The sequence below is a fragment of the Leptodactylus fuscus genome, chromosome 8 (assembly GCF_031893055.1).
Source record: "Leptodactylus fuscus isolate aLepFus1 chromosome 8, aLepFus1.hap2, whole genome shotgun sequence".
In the NCBI taxonomy this organism is placed as follows: domain Eukaryota; kingdom Metazoa; phylum Chordata; class Amphibia; order Anura; family Leptodactylidae; genus Leptodactylus; species Leptodactylus fuscus.
The window spans coordinates 90,601,616-90,617,775 of NC_134272.1; the positions used below are offsets into that span (position 1 = coordinate 90,601,616).

General features: G+C 44.6%; 1 protein-coding gene across 9 annotated transcripts in view; it reads left to right on the top strand.

Annotated features, from left to right (window-relative positions):
• Positions 1-16,160, top strand: part of TNS1 (tensin 1) — a 144,144-nt gene that overhangs the window by 11,589 nt on the left and 116,395 nt on the right. For 4 of the 9 annotated variants that reach the window (XM_075284663.1, XM_075284667.1, XM_075284668.1 and 1 more), the window contains exon 1: positions 15,299-15,603. The exons of 1 other annotated variant lie outside the window; for it this stretch is intronic. In XM_075284663.1, the coding sequence (XP_075140764.1) occupies positions 15,559-15,603 (45 nt within the window). In that variant the 5' untranslated portion in view covers positions 15,299-15,558. Of the gene's footprint in view, positions 1-15,297; positions 15,604-16,160 lie in introns of those variants that run through there. 4 more of the 9 variants (XM_075284661.1, XM_075284665.1, XM_075284662.1 and 1 more) reach the window with 2 other exon arrangements.

The following is a 16,160-nucleotide window of genomic DNA, read 5'->3' on the forward strand; positions in this document are numbered from 1 at the left end:
GAGATCATCATGAGCCTATTTGTGCTGTATATTCTCTTTGCTCACCCACGACTGTATATATGGACAACTGTGCCATTCGAGGATCCAGAAAAGCTGGGTGGTCACCAATATGGCTACTCCTACAGCTTCTCTGGAGATTACTATTCTGATTTTCAGTCTAGTTCAGCAGTAATATTCTCTGTGCTACCATATCACTGTATCTGCATCCAGAAAAGCTGGGTGATCACCAATATGATTGCCAGTACAGTTCTTTTACGGATCGTCATCGTCATTCCAGTCGTATCCCCAGTGCTGTATATCTACCCAGATGTGCCATTCATGAATCCAGAAAAGCTGGGTGATCACTCTTATAGGAACTCTGTGCATTAAAAGCTCGTTGGAGGTTCTGCAGCAGCTGCAGTTCTCCCTCACAGCTATTCTTGTCCTTAGGATCTCCTCTTGGTACCTGCTTCTCCTATGTTGTCATGTAAAATACTTGACCCCGGCGGTCACTTCCCCCTCTTGTCCTCACACCCTTTCCCCTCACGTATCCTACTTGATGGCATAAAAGTCTGGAGCGATTCAGGCGGTGACGACTCCGGACTGTTCACGTCTCAGGATTTGTCTTGGAATGAAGTAACCAAATAGTTATGTATTTTATTTCTTGTAGTTGCATAGCGCCATCATAGTCCGTAGCGCAGGTATTATCAGTCACTGTCCCTTAATCTACATTCACTATCAGGATGTCTTTGGAATGTCGGGAAGGAAACCAGAGAAACCAATGCAAACCTCTGTATAAGAATACTGGACGTCACAATTATTTGCAGCTATTTTATTTCTTCTCCATTCACATCCAAGGCTGCAATTAAAATTCCATTCCCCCCCCCCCCAAGATTTTAGATGTGAATGGAGAAGAAAAGCTCATGTACAAGATAAGCTTCCATACCTATATTGTTAGTGATTGGTCTATATGTGGTCGCTGACAGCAGATCTATAGGGACTGTAGGGACACGGCAGGTTCATTGTGTTTTCTGGATAACAGAGCTCTAGATACATGAAAATAGCAAAAAGTATAAATGTCAAGTTGGTTTCCAGGCCTATAGACCATTCCCCTATAAGACATGGTGGGTTCTGCATTGGTTCCTATAGATGGCACCAGCTGTAGCAGGGTCTTCCATGTTACCCCCCCACCCCCTCTATAATACAGTATATGATATTACAGAGGCGCACATGAAGCCTCACAGATTCTCCTCCTCTGGGAGCCGCAGCAGAAAATCGCTGTTTATAATGGAAGCTTCCAGCTGTCGGAGGGATGGCCGCTGCTAATGATGGGAATGATTACAGTAATAGCCAAGGCTTACAAGAAGTCTCAGAATAAATGTGTCTGCTCTGTAAATGTCAGCGAGACCTCAGGAGGAAAAAAGTAACCCCCCCCCCCCCCCACACACACACACACACACAACACTGACATATCCGCGCCTCTGGAATTGTCTGCAGGCCCTGCACAATATGAGGAGAGACTAAACAGTATATGGGGATATCTATCTATCTATCTATCTATCTATCTATCTATCTATCTCCTATCTATCTATCTCCTATCTATCTATCTCCTATCTCCTATCTATCTCCTATCTATCTCCTATCTATCTCCTATCTATCTCCTATCTATCTCCTATCTATCTCCTATCTATCTCCTATCTATCTCCTATCTATCTCCTATCTATCTCCTATCTATCTCCTATCTATCTCCGTCTCTCTATATAGAGCCTGCTGTCTTATTTCCCCCTTGCACATTCCATGGGCGACTTTCACAGGATCTCTGTTTTCTGGACTGGATACAATTGTAGCAATTATCAGATCTTGTAAACAAGATTCTTTGACAGCAAGCAGAGATTTTGGAAATGGTGATGAATTGAAACCAAATATATAGGAAAGTTGTAGAAGTTTTTCTTGTACTATAAAGTATAGAATATTATACTGGATGTTATACTAGTTATATACTGGCCATTATACTGGATACTAGTCATATACTGGTTGTTATATTGTACTGTATATTATACTGGCCATTATACTGTATACTAGTCATATACTGGTTGTTATATTGTACTGTATATTATACTGGCCATTATACTGTATACTAGTCGTATATTGGTTGTTATACTGTACTGTATATTATACTGGCCATTATACTGTATACTAGTCATATACTGGTTGTTATATTGTACTGTATATTATACTGGCCATTATACTGGATACTAGTCATATACTGGTTGTTATATTGTACTGTATATTATACTGGCCATTATACTGTATACTAGTCGTATATTGGTTGTTATACTGTACTGTATATTATATTGGACCTTATGATGGTTATTATACAGCACAGTATACTAGACTAGATGACCAGTCGCTTTACTCGTCCTCTCTTTCCATCTGTGGATTTGGCGTTTCTCACGCTGTTACCTGCGCTGGCCGATCATTATCACCCGGTAAATATTTGTATACTTGTCTCAGGTGCAGTTTTCCACCTAGTGACGGACACAGCAGCCGCCATCTCCCATCCTGATGTTAAAGGGGCCCGCACAGACCAGTGTTCCCAAAGCTTCATAATCGTAGAATGGAAAGTTCTGAAACTTTCCTATAGACTTTGTTATGTACATTGGTCTTAATCTGAGCCCCAACTATAATGTAGTATTTATAGTACTGGTCTCTACATATTGAGACACCTTATGGGCCTCTTAAGGCTCCCGGGTTCTCTGCACCTCCTTAAGTTACACCCCTGCTACCTGCTTAGAGGAATGAGAGGGGTACAATGGCTAAATTGGGGCAATTCTTGCACAAATATGGCCGGCACCAAGAATATCACTCTTTACCCACATGTTAATAACTGCTTCAGTGTATCAGTGCAGGTAATATAAGAGGTCTGGACTGGACACAATTGTAACAAATATCAGCTGAGACTTTGCTACTTTGTAATGATGGAGAAAGATTTTCTCCCTTTCGTGTTTTCACTGTAGACTTTATACTGATACATTGTAGCAAACTGCAGCTGTATGGAAAGGCCAGACAGAATACATTAGTTAGTCCAACAATTCTATGAAGTCCTATCTGTTCCTGGGAAAGTTGTGTGCTTATCAATAGAGCTGCTATTTCATCAGGTCTGCCCTATAAAGACAGATACTCCATTTAAGAATTTAGCACACTAGGAAAGCTGGGTTACAAGCTGTAACGATACCCAGATGGTTGTCACCCACAATTACTGGATGTGTAGGGGACATTTTCCAGGACTGATCTCTGTGACTTCCACCCTATAAGCATTGAGAGATGTCTCCTCTTGTATTCCAACTCCCTTCATCCTCCCATCCGCTCTTGTCCTTCACGTCTATATTCATGGTGGGTTAGCAGTTGCCCCTGAAAATATCTGAGTAAATTGCAAACATATGAAGGAGTCTGGAGGGTCCTCACCAGATGCTAGAGAGGCCCGAATCAGGCTGAACCTAGTCCAAGGTCATGGCGAGATCCGAAACTCATCAGGAATGGGTAGACCCACCGTCCTTGATGCCCTGGTTGGGGGTATGAACCAGAATCTAAAGGAGGGAAGATCTTGCTGAGTCTTTAAACAAGTTTATTATGATGCCCAATGTCCCTATGAAATGAAAAATAATAATGTGAAAACACGAATAATAAATAATCATAAAAACAGATTTCACATCTATTGAAAATCATAAAACACAAAAATCCGCAATATAACAGGATCAAAGAACAGCCGAAAAAGAACTGGCTGAGTGGATACAATTGTATCAGGAACTTGTAGACTGGACCAAAGGATTATCATGGGGGCAGAAATCAGATATTAAGTATCAAACATACTGACATGGGGTGTGTGTGCACCTCCCGGTACTTCTCCTTTAAGAAAGGTTATCTATAAGGGTCTTGAAATATTTGGCAATGTCTGGGGTCCAGCTGCGCCCTGCACTTATCAGATTGGAAAAGTTTCTCAGGAAGTGGAGCCGATCTCTGTGCCGTTATCACGGTGATTGAGGTTAAATTGCTGGAAAATGATAAACTTTGTGATTGTTTTGTAATAAAAAGCCCCGCTATAATTTGCAGGGTGGGGGTGGGCTGGGACCAGTGGCGTAACTACCATGGTAGCAGCAAAGGCAGCTGCCACAGGGACCAGGACATTAGGGGCCGGCGACAGCCACTACCGCTGCTTTTTTTTTTTTTTTTTTTTATATATATGTTTGTATCCCTCTGGGTCTCCGATTATCAGAGTATAATAATTGTTCATGTGTGTCCACAATGGGGACATAATACTGTGTACTGGGGCCACTATGGGGACATAATACTGTATGAAGGGGCCAGTATGGGGCATAATACTGTGTGCAGGGGTCACTATGGGGTATAATACTGTGTGCAGGGGCCACTATGGGGGATAATACTGTGTGCAGGGGCCACTATGGGGTATAATACTGTGTGCAGGGGCCACTATGGGGGATAATACTGTGTGCAGGGGCCACTATGGGGGATAATACTGTGTGCAGGGGCCACTATGGGGGATAATACTGTGTGCAGGGGCCACTATGGGGGATAATACTGTGTGCAGGGGCCACTATGGGGTATAATACTGTGTGCAGGGGCCACTATGGGGGATAATACTGTGTGCAGGGGTCACTATGGGGACATAATACTGTGTGCAGGAGCCACTATGGGGACATAATACTGTGTGCAGGGGCCACTATGGGACATAATACTGTGCGCAGGGGCCACTATGGGGGATAATACTGTGTGCAGGGGCCACTATGGGGACATAATACTGTGTGCAGGAGCCACTATGGGGCATAATACTGTGTGCAGGGGCCACTATGGGACATAATACTGTGTGCAGGGGCCACTATGGGGACATAATACTGTGTGCAGGGGCCACTATGGGACATAATACTGTGCGCAGGGGCCACTATGGGGGATAATACTGTGTGCAGGGGCCACTATGGGGACATAATACTGTGTGCAGGAGCCACTATGGGGCATAATACTGTGTGCAGGGGCCACTATGGGACATAATACTGTGTGCAGGGGCCACTATGGGGACATAATACTGTGTGCAGGAGCCACTATGGGGCATAATACTGTGTGCAGGGGCCACTATGGGGTATAATACTGTGTGCAGGGGCCACTATGGGGGATAATACTGTGTGCAGTGCCCACTATGGGGGATAATACTGTGTGCAGGAGCCACTATGGGACATAATACTGTGTGCAGGGGCCACTATGGGGATAATACTGTGTGCAGGGGCCACTGTGGGACATAATACTGTGTGCAGGGGCCACTATGGGACATAATACTGTGTGCAGTGCCCACTATGGGGGATAATACTGTGTGCAGGAGCCACTATGGGACATAATACTGTGTGCAGGGGCCACTATGGGACATAATACTGTGTGCAGGGGCCACTATGGGGGATAATACTGTGTGCAGGAGCCACTATGGGGGATAATACTGTGTGCAGGGGCCACTATGGGGTATAATACTGTGTGCAGGGGCCACTATGGGGTATAATACTGTGTGCAGGGGCCACTATGGGGACATAATACTGTGTGCAGGAGCCACTATGGGACATAATACTGTGTGCAGGGGCCACTATGGGGGATAATACTGTGTACAGGGGCCACTATGGGGTATAATACTGTGTGCAGGAGCCACTATGGGACATAATACTGTGTGCAGGGGCCACTATGGGGGATGATACTGTGTGCAGGGGCCACTATGGGGTATAATACTGTGTGAAGGGGCCACTATGGGACATAATACTGTGTGCAGGGGCCACTATGGGGACATAATACTGTGTGCAGGGGCCACTATGGGGCATAATACTGTGTACTGGGGCCACTATGGGGGATAATACTGTGTGCAGGGGCCACTATGGGGCATAATACTGTGTGCAGGGGCCACTATGGGGCATAATACTGTGTGCAGGGGCCACTATGGGGGATAATACTGTGTGCAGTGCCCACTATGGGGGATAATACTGTGTGCAGGAGCCACTATGGGACATAATACTGTGTGCAGGGGCCACTATGGGGGATAATACTGTGTGCAGGGGCCACTGTGGGACATAATACTGTGTGCAGTGCCCACTATGGGGGATAATACTGTGTGCAGGAGCCACTATGGGACATAATACTGTGTGCAGGGGCCACTATGGGGGATAATACTGTGTGCAGGAGCCACTATGGGGGATAATACTGTGTGCAGGGGCCACTATGGGGTATAATACTGTGTGCAGGGGCCACTATGGGGTATAATACTGTGTGCAGGGGCCACTATGGGGACATAATACTGTGTGCAGGAGCCACTATGGGACATAATACTGTGTGCAGGGGCCACTATGGGGGATAATACTGTGTACAGGGGCCACTATGGGGTATAATACTGTGTGCAGGAGCCACTATGGGACATAATACTGTGTGCAGGAGCCACTATGGGACATAATACTGTGTGCAGGAGCCACTATGGGACATAATACTGTGTACTGGGGCCACTATGGGGGATAATACTGTGTGCAGGGGCCACTATGGGGCATAATACTGTGTGCAGGGGCCACTATGGGGCATAATACTGTGTGCAGGGGCCACTATGGGACATAATACTGTGTACTGGGGCCAGTATGGGGACATAATACTGTGTGCAGGGGCCACTATGGGGGATAATACTGTGTGCAGGGGCCACTATGGGACATAATACTGTGTGCAGGGGCCACTATGGGACATAATACTGTGTGCAGGGGCCACTATGGGACATAATACTGTGTACTGGGGCCAGTATGGGGACATAATACTGTGTACTGGGGCCACTATGGGACATAATACTGTGTGCAGGGGCCACTATGGGACATAATACTGTGTGCAGGGGCCACTATGGGGGATAATACTGTGTGCAGGGGCCACTGTGGGACATAATACTGTGTGCAGTGCCCACTATGGGGGATAATACTGTGTGCAGGAGCCACTATGGGACATAATACTGTGTGCAGGGGCCACTATGGGGGATAATACTGTGTGCAGGAGCCACTATGGGGGATAATACTGTGTGCAGGGGCCACTATGGGGTATAATACTGTGTGCAGGGGCCACAATACTGTGTGCAGGAGCCACTATGGGACATAATACTGTGTGCAGGAGCCACTATGGGACATAATACTGTGTGCAGGGGCCACTATGGGGGATGATACTGTGTGCAGGGGCCACTATGGGGTATAATACTGTGTGAAGGGGCCACTATGGGACATAATACTGTGTGCAGGGGCCACTATGGGGACATAATACTGTGTGCAGGGGCCACTATGGGGCATAATACTGTGTACTGGGGCCACTATGGGGGATAATACTGTGTGCAGGGGCCACTACGGGGCATAATACTGTGTGCAGGGGCCACTATGGGACATAATACTGTGTACTGGGGCCAGTATGGGGACATAATACTGTGTGCAGGGGCCACTATGGGGGATAATACTGTGTGCAGGGGCCACTATGGGACATAATACTGTGTGCAGGGGCCACTATGGGACATAATACTGTGTGCAGGGGCCACTATGGGACATAATACTGTGTACTGGGGCCAGTATGGGGACATAATACTGTGTACTGGGGCCACTATGGGACATAATACTGTGTGCAGGGGCCACTATGGGACATAATACTGTGTGCAGGGGCCACTATAGGACATAATACTGTGTTCAGGGGCCACTATGGGACATACTACTGTGTACTGGGGCCACTATGGAGACATAATACTGTGTGCAGGGGCCACTATAGGACATAATACTGTGTTCAGGGGCCACTATGGGACATAATACTGTGTGCAGGGGCCACTATGGGACATACTACTGTGTACTGGGGCCACTATGGAGACATAATACTGTGTACAGGGGCCACTAAGGGGGATAATACTGTGTACTGGGGTCAATGTGGGGCATTATAGTGTGCGGCGCTAGGGGTCAGTTGGTCAAGGTCTTCGGGGGGGGATGTTAAAAGTTTGCCACGTGGCCCTGCCATTCCTAGTTACGCCACTGACTGGGACTTGTAGTTTTCCATCTGGGGTTGGACCCTGCATCTTTAGTAAGTGTATTCTGTAGAACAAGAAGTATCCTGCAAACACTAAATTGATCCAGGTCGCAAAAAGTTACAAAATTACAAAACTTTGTACCCCAAACTTTTGAGACTGTCTGTACTTTTATGGGATGGTAAATTCTGGATTTTGAGCTCCTGAGACTTTCTTCTTTCTTGCCGGTTTCTTTCCTTGCAGGAGCTCAGACGTCTCATTATATGTCAGAGAAACCCTGTGGTTGGGTTGGGAGTTTTGAAGTGGTCACAAATCCTATTCTCGGCTTTCCGTGTGGCCTCACTTCACCTTCTCGTCTCTGCCGCAAACGTGAAAATCAAGGGTTAATCTGACCATAAATGAAGCGCTGGCCGCAGTCTGGGGTCTCACACACTTGTACTTTAGGACACTGACTCATCGCTGCTGAGAAGTCGTGCCAGTGTAAATTGTGCAGTGATAAATATAGAAGCCGCTCATCTATAAGGAGACCCTGTGGCAGGTGCATTGAGCGGACCCCCTACATGCTCCATGGCACCCCAAACCATGCAAGATTTGGGACTATGAAGCCATTCAGGCCTTGTATAGGAGTAATGGCAGATATTGCAGTTGCTCCGAGGTCTGGGAAGTTCAGTGAACTTTATGCAGTATAAGAGGACAACAGTATTCTATATAGAACCGAATATTGGCCTGGGGGAGCTGGTTAGCATTGGGGCTCAGTAGCTGTTGAGAATTTTGTGCTTGATCTCGTTGACTATAATATGTAATTCTCTCCCCATTACCTGGCCATCAGAGTGATCTTATAGCCAACAATGTTCCCATGTTTACATGTCCCTGCAAGATTGATTGATCAAAGGGAGACGTGAGCAGCGATGCCGATCACCACCACTGCATTGTATTAGTAGGTTGGAGTACTAGAACTAGTACCTAGAACTTAATCCAGTATGACAGCCTAGCACTCTAGAACCTAAGCCAGTACAGCTACCTAGAACCTTACCTAGTAAAGCTACATTGAACTTAACCCAGTAGAGTTACCTAGAACTGAACCCAATAGAGCTAATTAGAACCTTGCTCAGTAGACCTACCCAGAACCATACCTAATAAGGGTACATTGAACTTAACCCAGTAGATTTACCTAGAACTGAACCCAATAGAGCTAACTAGATCCTAATCTAGTAGAGTGATCTAGAATTGAACCCAGTAGAGCTATCTAGAATCTTAATCAGTAGAGCTGCCTAGAACCTTACCTAGGAGAGTTGTGTAGAACTAAATCCAGTAGAGATACCTAGAACCAAACTAAGTACAGCTACCTCAAACTGAACCCAGTAGACCTACCTGATACCTTACTCAGTAGGGCTACCTAGAATCTATTTTTTTTATTGGTACTCACAATATAACCCTGTAGAGCAGCCTAGAATATAGCCCAGTAGAAATACCTAGAATGTAGTCTAGTACCTAACCAAGCAGAGCTACCTAGAACCTAACCCATTTTACTAGAAGGGCGTTTTGAATTTCCTACTAATAACCAGATTGGAGAATTGTTGCTGAGAGTATCTACTGCTAAGAGGACCCATAATATATTATATGACAACCCATTCACAGTTGATCAAGTAGGGTCCGTCCAACATGAGCTGTAAAGGTGTTTTCCACTGTAATGGGCTTGTTAAGTAGGTAGGTAGGTTGGTAGACCCTCTGGTGTCCTGGCAGATCCATCCTCGGGTTACTAGTGGGTGGTCATGGTCCTGCATTATTCCGTACGTCCTATAACGTACCCTGTTAAACATAATTCTGTTCTGATTTCAGACAATGACTCAGACAGTCTGTGAAGTTCACACCACATTGTGGGGACTCCTCGAAATGTTAAATTTCTCCTTTTTTTTCCCCTTCTGTGGAATGGAATTAAAGGGGGGGGGGGGGACTTCTTCCTTCTCTTCTCTGACCCTGGCTCTAAACATAGGGAGGGCTGAGAAAGTTACTGAAGGGGGGAGTCATGGCTGGTAACATCTGGGGATAGTTAGAGCTGGATCCGCCAGTGGGAACATTTTGTATCATGATGAATTATATAGAAAAAAAAAAGAGAAAAGTACAAATATTCCATAAAGTTTTATACGATGAGCGTCATGAATGGAGCCTGGAATCCCAGTATTTATATCTTCAGTAGGAACAGTTTAGAAGCTTCTATCCCTTTAATCTAAGGCCAAGTCTTGTCACAATGTGTGATAGACAGTATATGGAAATGTAGGGGGGGGGGGGAGGGGAAGACCACACAGAAATATGCAGGAAGATTATCTATCCATCTCCTATCTATCTATCTATCTATCTATCTATCTATCTATCTATCTATCTATCTATCTATCAGCTATCTATCTATCTATCTATCGCCTATCTATCTATCGCCTATCTATCTATCGCCTATCTATCTATCTACAAATCCCATCTTCTTGCAGCCACCACTAGGGGGAGCTCATGAGGTTATTGTATACGGCTTGTACAGTTGTTTCAGTAAAATCTTAGTATATAGAAGCTCCTCATCCATTCCAATAGTGTTGGCAGCTGATATACAGAATTGTATCACATCTATGCAGAGGAGTTAGAGCTCTGTATCAGAAAAGTAAAGTGCAGATATATTAAGAAATTACACAGCATTAAATGTAGGATGCCTGGTCTTATTAGGTGGAGATTCTCTAAGCATTGTACTAGACGTCACCATATTGCAACACTTACATGCTCCTATAGGATGACCTGTATGGAGTTGTCTTACAACCTTTCCCTTTCAATAGAACTTGTAACCAATGTATTAAATTCTGTGCAATATTGCACAATGTATTCCAGCCTGACCCCCAGTGTGCTTGCAGCTGAGCTGCGGTGATAGATCTGAGGTTACTTGTAGCTGTCATAGAACATGTGTAGCTGTTATTGAGGCCAGATGAGGAGCCATCAAGGGCAGATGTAGAGCGCCTAAGTGCAAACTCCGCCCGGCGCCTTGTTTCGTGGTAACAGATCGCTGCTTAATGCTGACGGATTGCGCACTTTATGTAAGATCTATGTATATACTGCTGTATTTGCAGAAAGTGTAGAGAGCTCTCAGGGTGGATGATGAGAGCCATTATAATGGGAGTGAATACATTAATATATACTGTATATAGACAGTTAAAGGGGACACCACCCTAATTTATCTCCAGTGAAGGCCACACGTAGCGAAACACAGCTCTACAGAAAGTGCAATCCCAAAAACACTTGCATTCTTTCCCTGCTTTTCTGCAACCTATTGCTCCGCAATAAAATCTCATTCACTTTCTTGGGAATATAAAATGCAACTTTATTGCTGATATGAAGCAGAAAAAAAGAATAAACTGGAAATGTTGGGTTTCCACAATGTGTGGCCCCTGGCAGCCATCACAGCTTCTGCAGGAGTCATCACCCAGGAGTCCCCCACTTTCCCAATAAGTTGGAGTCTATGAGAATGTTCTGTATTGTCAGGAGCCTTGAAGACAATGTTGATATATTACTGTATCAATAGAAGCAATAAATAAATAAATGATACAATATTACAATATATATTTCTATTCTCATTACAATTGCACTACAAGACCCAACCGCTCTCCTGACATCTCCTATAGATTTGTATGATGTATAGCTTGCTCTTTAACGTCAGGGAGCCTGGGATCTACAAGGGGTTACGTCTACATCATATTTCACTCATGAAAGAATTTTGATGCCGGAAGGATTGAGGCTGGAGCTGCAGGTCTGGGATTACAGAGAAGACGAGCAGAGAACGAAGGAGTAATCCCTGGATTCTGTATCCGATACAATGTATTAAGGGTCCTTTATGATCAGACCTATGCACGTTCCTATGGATGCTGGTCCTGGGGAGAAAAATGACCCGAAAATTTGTTTGGCCTTTAAATGAGGATTCAAGGCAAGGAGCCAAATTCTAACATGATTGACCTGACGTGTTTGGGATCCCCTACAACAAAATAGGGGAGAGGGACAATCTGACGACGGAGGGGCTCATTCACCTGGTATAACCTGCACCATCTCGGGGTACCAGTTCTTCATCGTGAGCATCAATATTGCCATGGAAGCACATTGTACCTGGTAACCCTTGCTGTGCTGGGCCTTGTGTCCCTTAACCCCTTCTGCAAAGCTGCCCCTTGTAAGACCCCAGGCCTCAGAATGTGCGGACAGGTTATTTCCTTCCTTATAGTCAGGACCAGCAGAAACTTTCTTCCAGCTGCACAATATAAATAGAAGGATCATTTCCAGCAGAATTGCAGCCAGACGGACAGATCAAGTAGCCGGGAAGTTCTCGTTATTTTTCTCTTTATTGCGCCATTTGTGGATATGAAAGAATCGATCGTCTGCGGAGACGCTGTATATGGCCACCCTGGGATTAGGATTTATTTCTGACTTCTGAGTGAATCTCAAGGTATTGGCAATGAAAGCTTCTGACGGCTTGAGGCACTAGCTTCAATTACATTCATAATTAGAATCAAAGTATGTTGCTACCTGGAAACCATCAGCAAGCAGGCTGCATTGTGTAAGGTATTGGTAAAGGTTTAATGAACCAATCTGTACCTATTCACATCAGGGTGTCTTTTACTTACAGTATTAAATACAATGAGAATAAGAGATCTAGCAATGGCAGCTTGTTGATGGTTTCCAATGGTTATAATAGGTACTTGCTGATTGGTGGGTGTTTCAATGCTGAGACCCCTCCCAGTCTAGAGAATTGGGGTGTTTGGGGTATAGTGCACACCGTTCATTGCATTCTGGTTACTCTACTCTGTCCGGGGGACCCTATTGAAATGAATAGAGTGGCGCTCACTGTATGTCCAGGCCCTCTGGTCAGTCCTGGGGTGCAGAACCCCTCAGTTCTGGATATAGGTGGGGGGGGTCCTAGTGTTAGCACCCCTGCTGATCATATAGATGCCCGCTATCCTTTGGACAGGGGGTAACTTGTCCTAACTAGAATACCCCCTAGGCTACAGTAAAACTGAAATCTAAGAGAAAGCAACATCTTAAGATTTTAGCAATATCTTGGACACTTTAGGAGCAGCACATACACACTGCGATGGGGTAGAGAGGAAAACAACAGTGGATCCATCAACAGCAGCTTGTTCTTGGTTTCTGGTAGCTACAATAGTTTTCTTATATCGAATACAGTAACAATGAACTGAAATATTAAGGGACGCGACCGGCTATGACTTTGCAAATGTCATGGGAGCTATAGGAGCATCACTTGTATGAAATAGGTGCAACAGATCCATCAACAGCAGCTTGGTGATCGTTTCCTCTAGCTATAATAGATTTTTCTCAACTTGGATACAGTGACAATGAACTGAAAACAACAGGTCAAGATTTCCCCAGTGTTATGGATATCATAGGAGCATCACTTCTACGTAATGAGAGCAACGGCTCAGTCAGCAGCTACTTGTTGATGGTTTCCAGTATGTAGAAGATTAAAAGTTAGCTGAAATATAAGAGACGCTACATTTCTGATTACCCCGAGGCCTCCTCTTCACTGTCCTAGGAAGGGGCTATATCTCTAGTGACAGCCACCACTCCTCACAAGTGACAAGCTGGTGACACTTTTGGACACATTAACACTTCAGAAATGATTTGGCGCCCCTTCCCACCATCCCGCGACGATCCCTTAAATCCCTCCACTCTTCCTCCCCTTTCTCATCCACTCAAGTCTTTATTCCAGGACTGCAGAGCTGCCACTTGGATCCGGCCTCTGCTCCTTCCAGCGTCCAAGACTGTGGCATTTCTGCTCTGACTCCTGTAGTGTCATGCAGGGACAGATCTGCGGTTGCACCATTTCCAGCTTCTATTTGAGCTGTGGTCTCTGGAGCGCACGGCTGCCAAGCAGAGCTCATACATGAATGACATGCCCACCTCCTGTGCCCAGAGCCACCCCACAACAAATCATTGCAAATCCTAATGTGCAAACCAGATACAGCTCTATTATGGACGCTGAAATATGTTCAGTCTGGAACATAAAGGATCAGGGGCACTTAAAGGGACACTAACTTTGCAGACTGCAATTGGTCCATTCACTTTGCATTCAACTGCAAGACTATTGTTCTCTGTTATCAGCCATTTAATAAGGCTTAATGTCATTGTATGTTCTGTACAGGATTATAACACTGCTGAGTTCTTTGTGTGCCATCCCTTTAAATGCCAGGGATGCTGGTCATGTAGGAGGGATAAGTGGAAGCTATTAGTGATGGCTGCACCTCCCTCTCCTTACAAGAGGATACATTATTTATTGCACAGAGCGATTTTAGTTGATCCGATGGCTCACTGTGTAATGCCAAAGACCTGCACTCCCTGCTGGCAAGTGTATTATATGCTCAAACTCACCCCACAAGCTGCTGTAGCAAAGGGGACTACAGGTGACAAGGCTCCAACTGTTTGTTACAATGTATCTATGCAAATAATCACTCTGTGGTCCAAACTGTTAAGCTCACAGAGGATTGTCTCCATTGGATACAATGTGTCAGACTGGAGTCCAAACTGTGTCTATACTGGATACAGCAGGGGGGATTTATTAAGACGCCAGTCCTTGAATAGTCCCTGAATGGCAAAAGATGCGCAAAGAGCTCCAGCCTTTTAATATAACAGGCTACATCCATGAACCAGAATGGGAAAAATGGCAGAAAATTGGAATATATGAGTTGACAAATTCATGGAGTCCAGGCGGATTAGCTCACAGAGGATTGTCTACACAGGATAGAATTGTAGCAAACCTTCAGCTTTGAGAAGTGTTACATCAGGACTGGCCTCTGGGTATAAATAGGAAAGTGTCCATTCACTGAAAGCAAACCAAGATATTAAAGATGGGAAGTTATATTAGAAAGTTGCAAAAGCGTTCCTGCTACAGACACTGCAAAGGATCATCCCTTTAAGACTGGCCACATACATGACCCTACAAATCAAAGCATGTAGTACATACTGCCATACGTGAGATGATGGGGCAGCTGTGTGCACAAGGACCAACCTAAGTGTAGGTCATCTGAGGTACCGGAGTAAGTTGTCTGTCTCCTTTGCCTGTCACTTCAGTTTAACTATATACATGCCAAGAGCCCCTCAGGCAATGAAGGAGGTTAAAGGAACGGACTGTTTCTGGAGTGCAAACTTCACATTCCAGGCCCCAGACAAGATCCATGGCAGGATAAGTAGGGGTGAGGGTTTGAAATGAGACTTGGACGCTCACAGGGTGAGGGACAACTAGTGATTTATCATGTTTGGCGTTTTGCAATATGCAGTGAATGTAACACTGCGGCCTGGAGACACCGAGCAGACTGACTGTGACCTGGCAGAGCCATTGGCAAACTGCAAAGATCCTCTATATATAGCAAGTCAAACATGAATGTTCAGTAAATTATCACGTAGAGCGATATTCCTGCAAAGTGCGAAACGGAAGACGCTACAATGGTAAAGATGATGGGCAGATCATTGCCTGGAGAAAAGACATGGAAGTAATCCTGCCAAGATGGAGAAAGATCCAATCACATCAGGTTAGTAACTGGCAAAGGCGCCCAACATCAACCCGGACTACACTGCCAGGAGAAACCCAGAGGAACAGACTGGAAACAATGGTGGCCAGAGAACTCGAGAATATTCCGCAGTATTATAGTAGTTATATTCTTGTACATAGGAGTAGTATTATAGTAGTTATATTCTTGTACATAGGAGTAGTATTATAGTAGTTATATTCTTGTACATAGGAGGTAGTATTATAGTAGTTATATTCTTGTACATAGGAGTAGTATTATAGTAGTTATATTCTTGTACATAGGAGTAGTATTATAGTAGTTATATTCTTGTACATAGGAGGTAGTATTATAGTAGTTATATTCTTGTACATAGGAGTAGTATTATAGTAGTTATATTCTTGTACATAGGAGTAGTATTATAGTAGTTATATTCTTGTATATAGGAGGTAGTATTATAGTAGTTATATTCTTGTACATAGGAGCAGTATTATAGTAGTTATATTCTTGTACATAGGAGTAGTATTATAGTAGTTATATTCTTGTATATAGGAGGTAGTATTATAGTAGTTATATTCTTG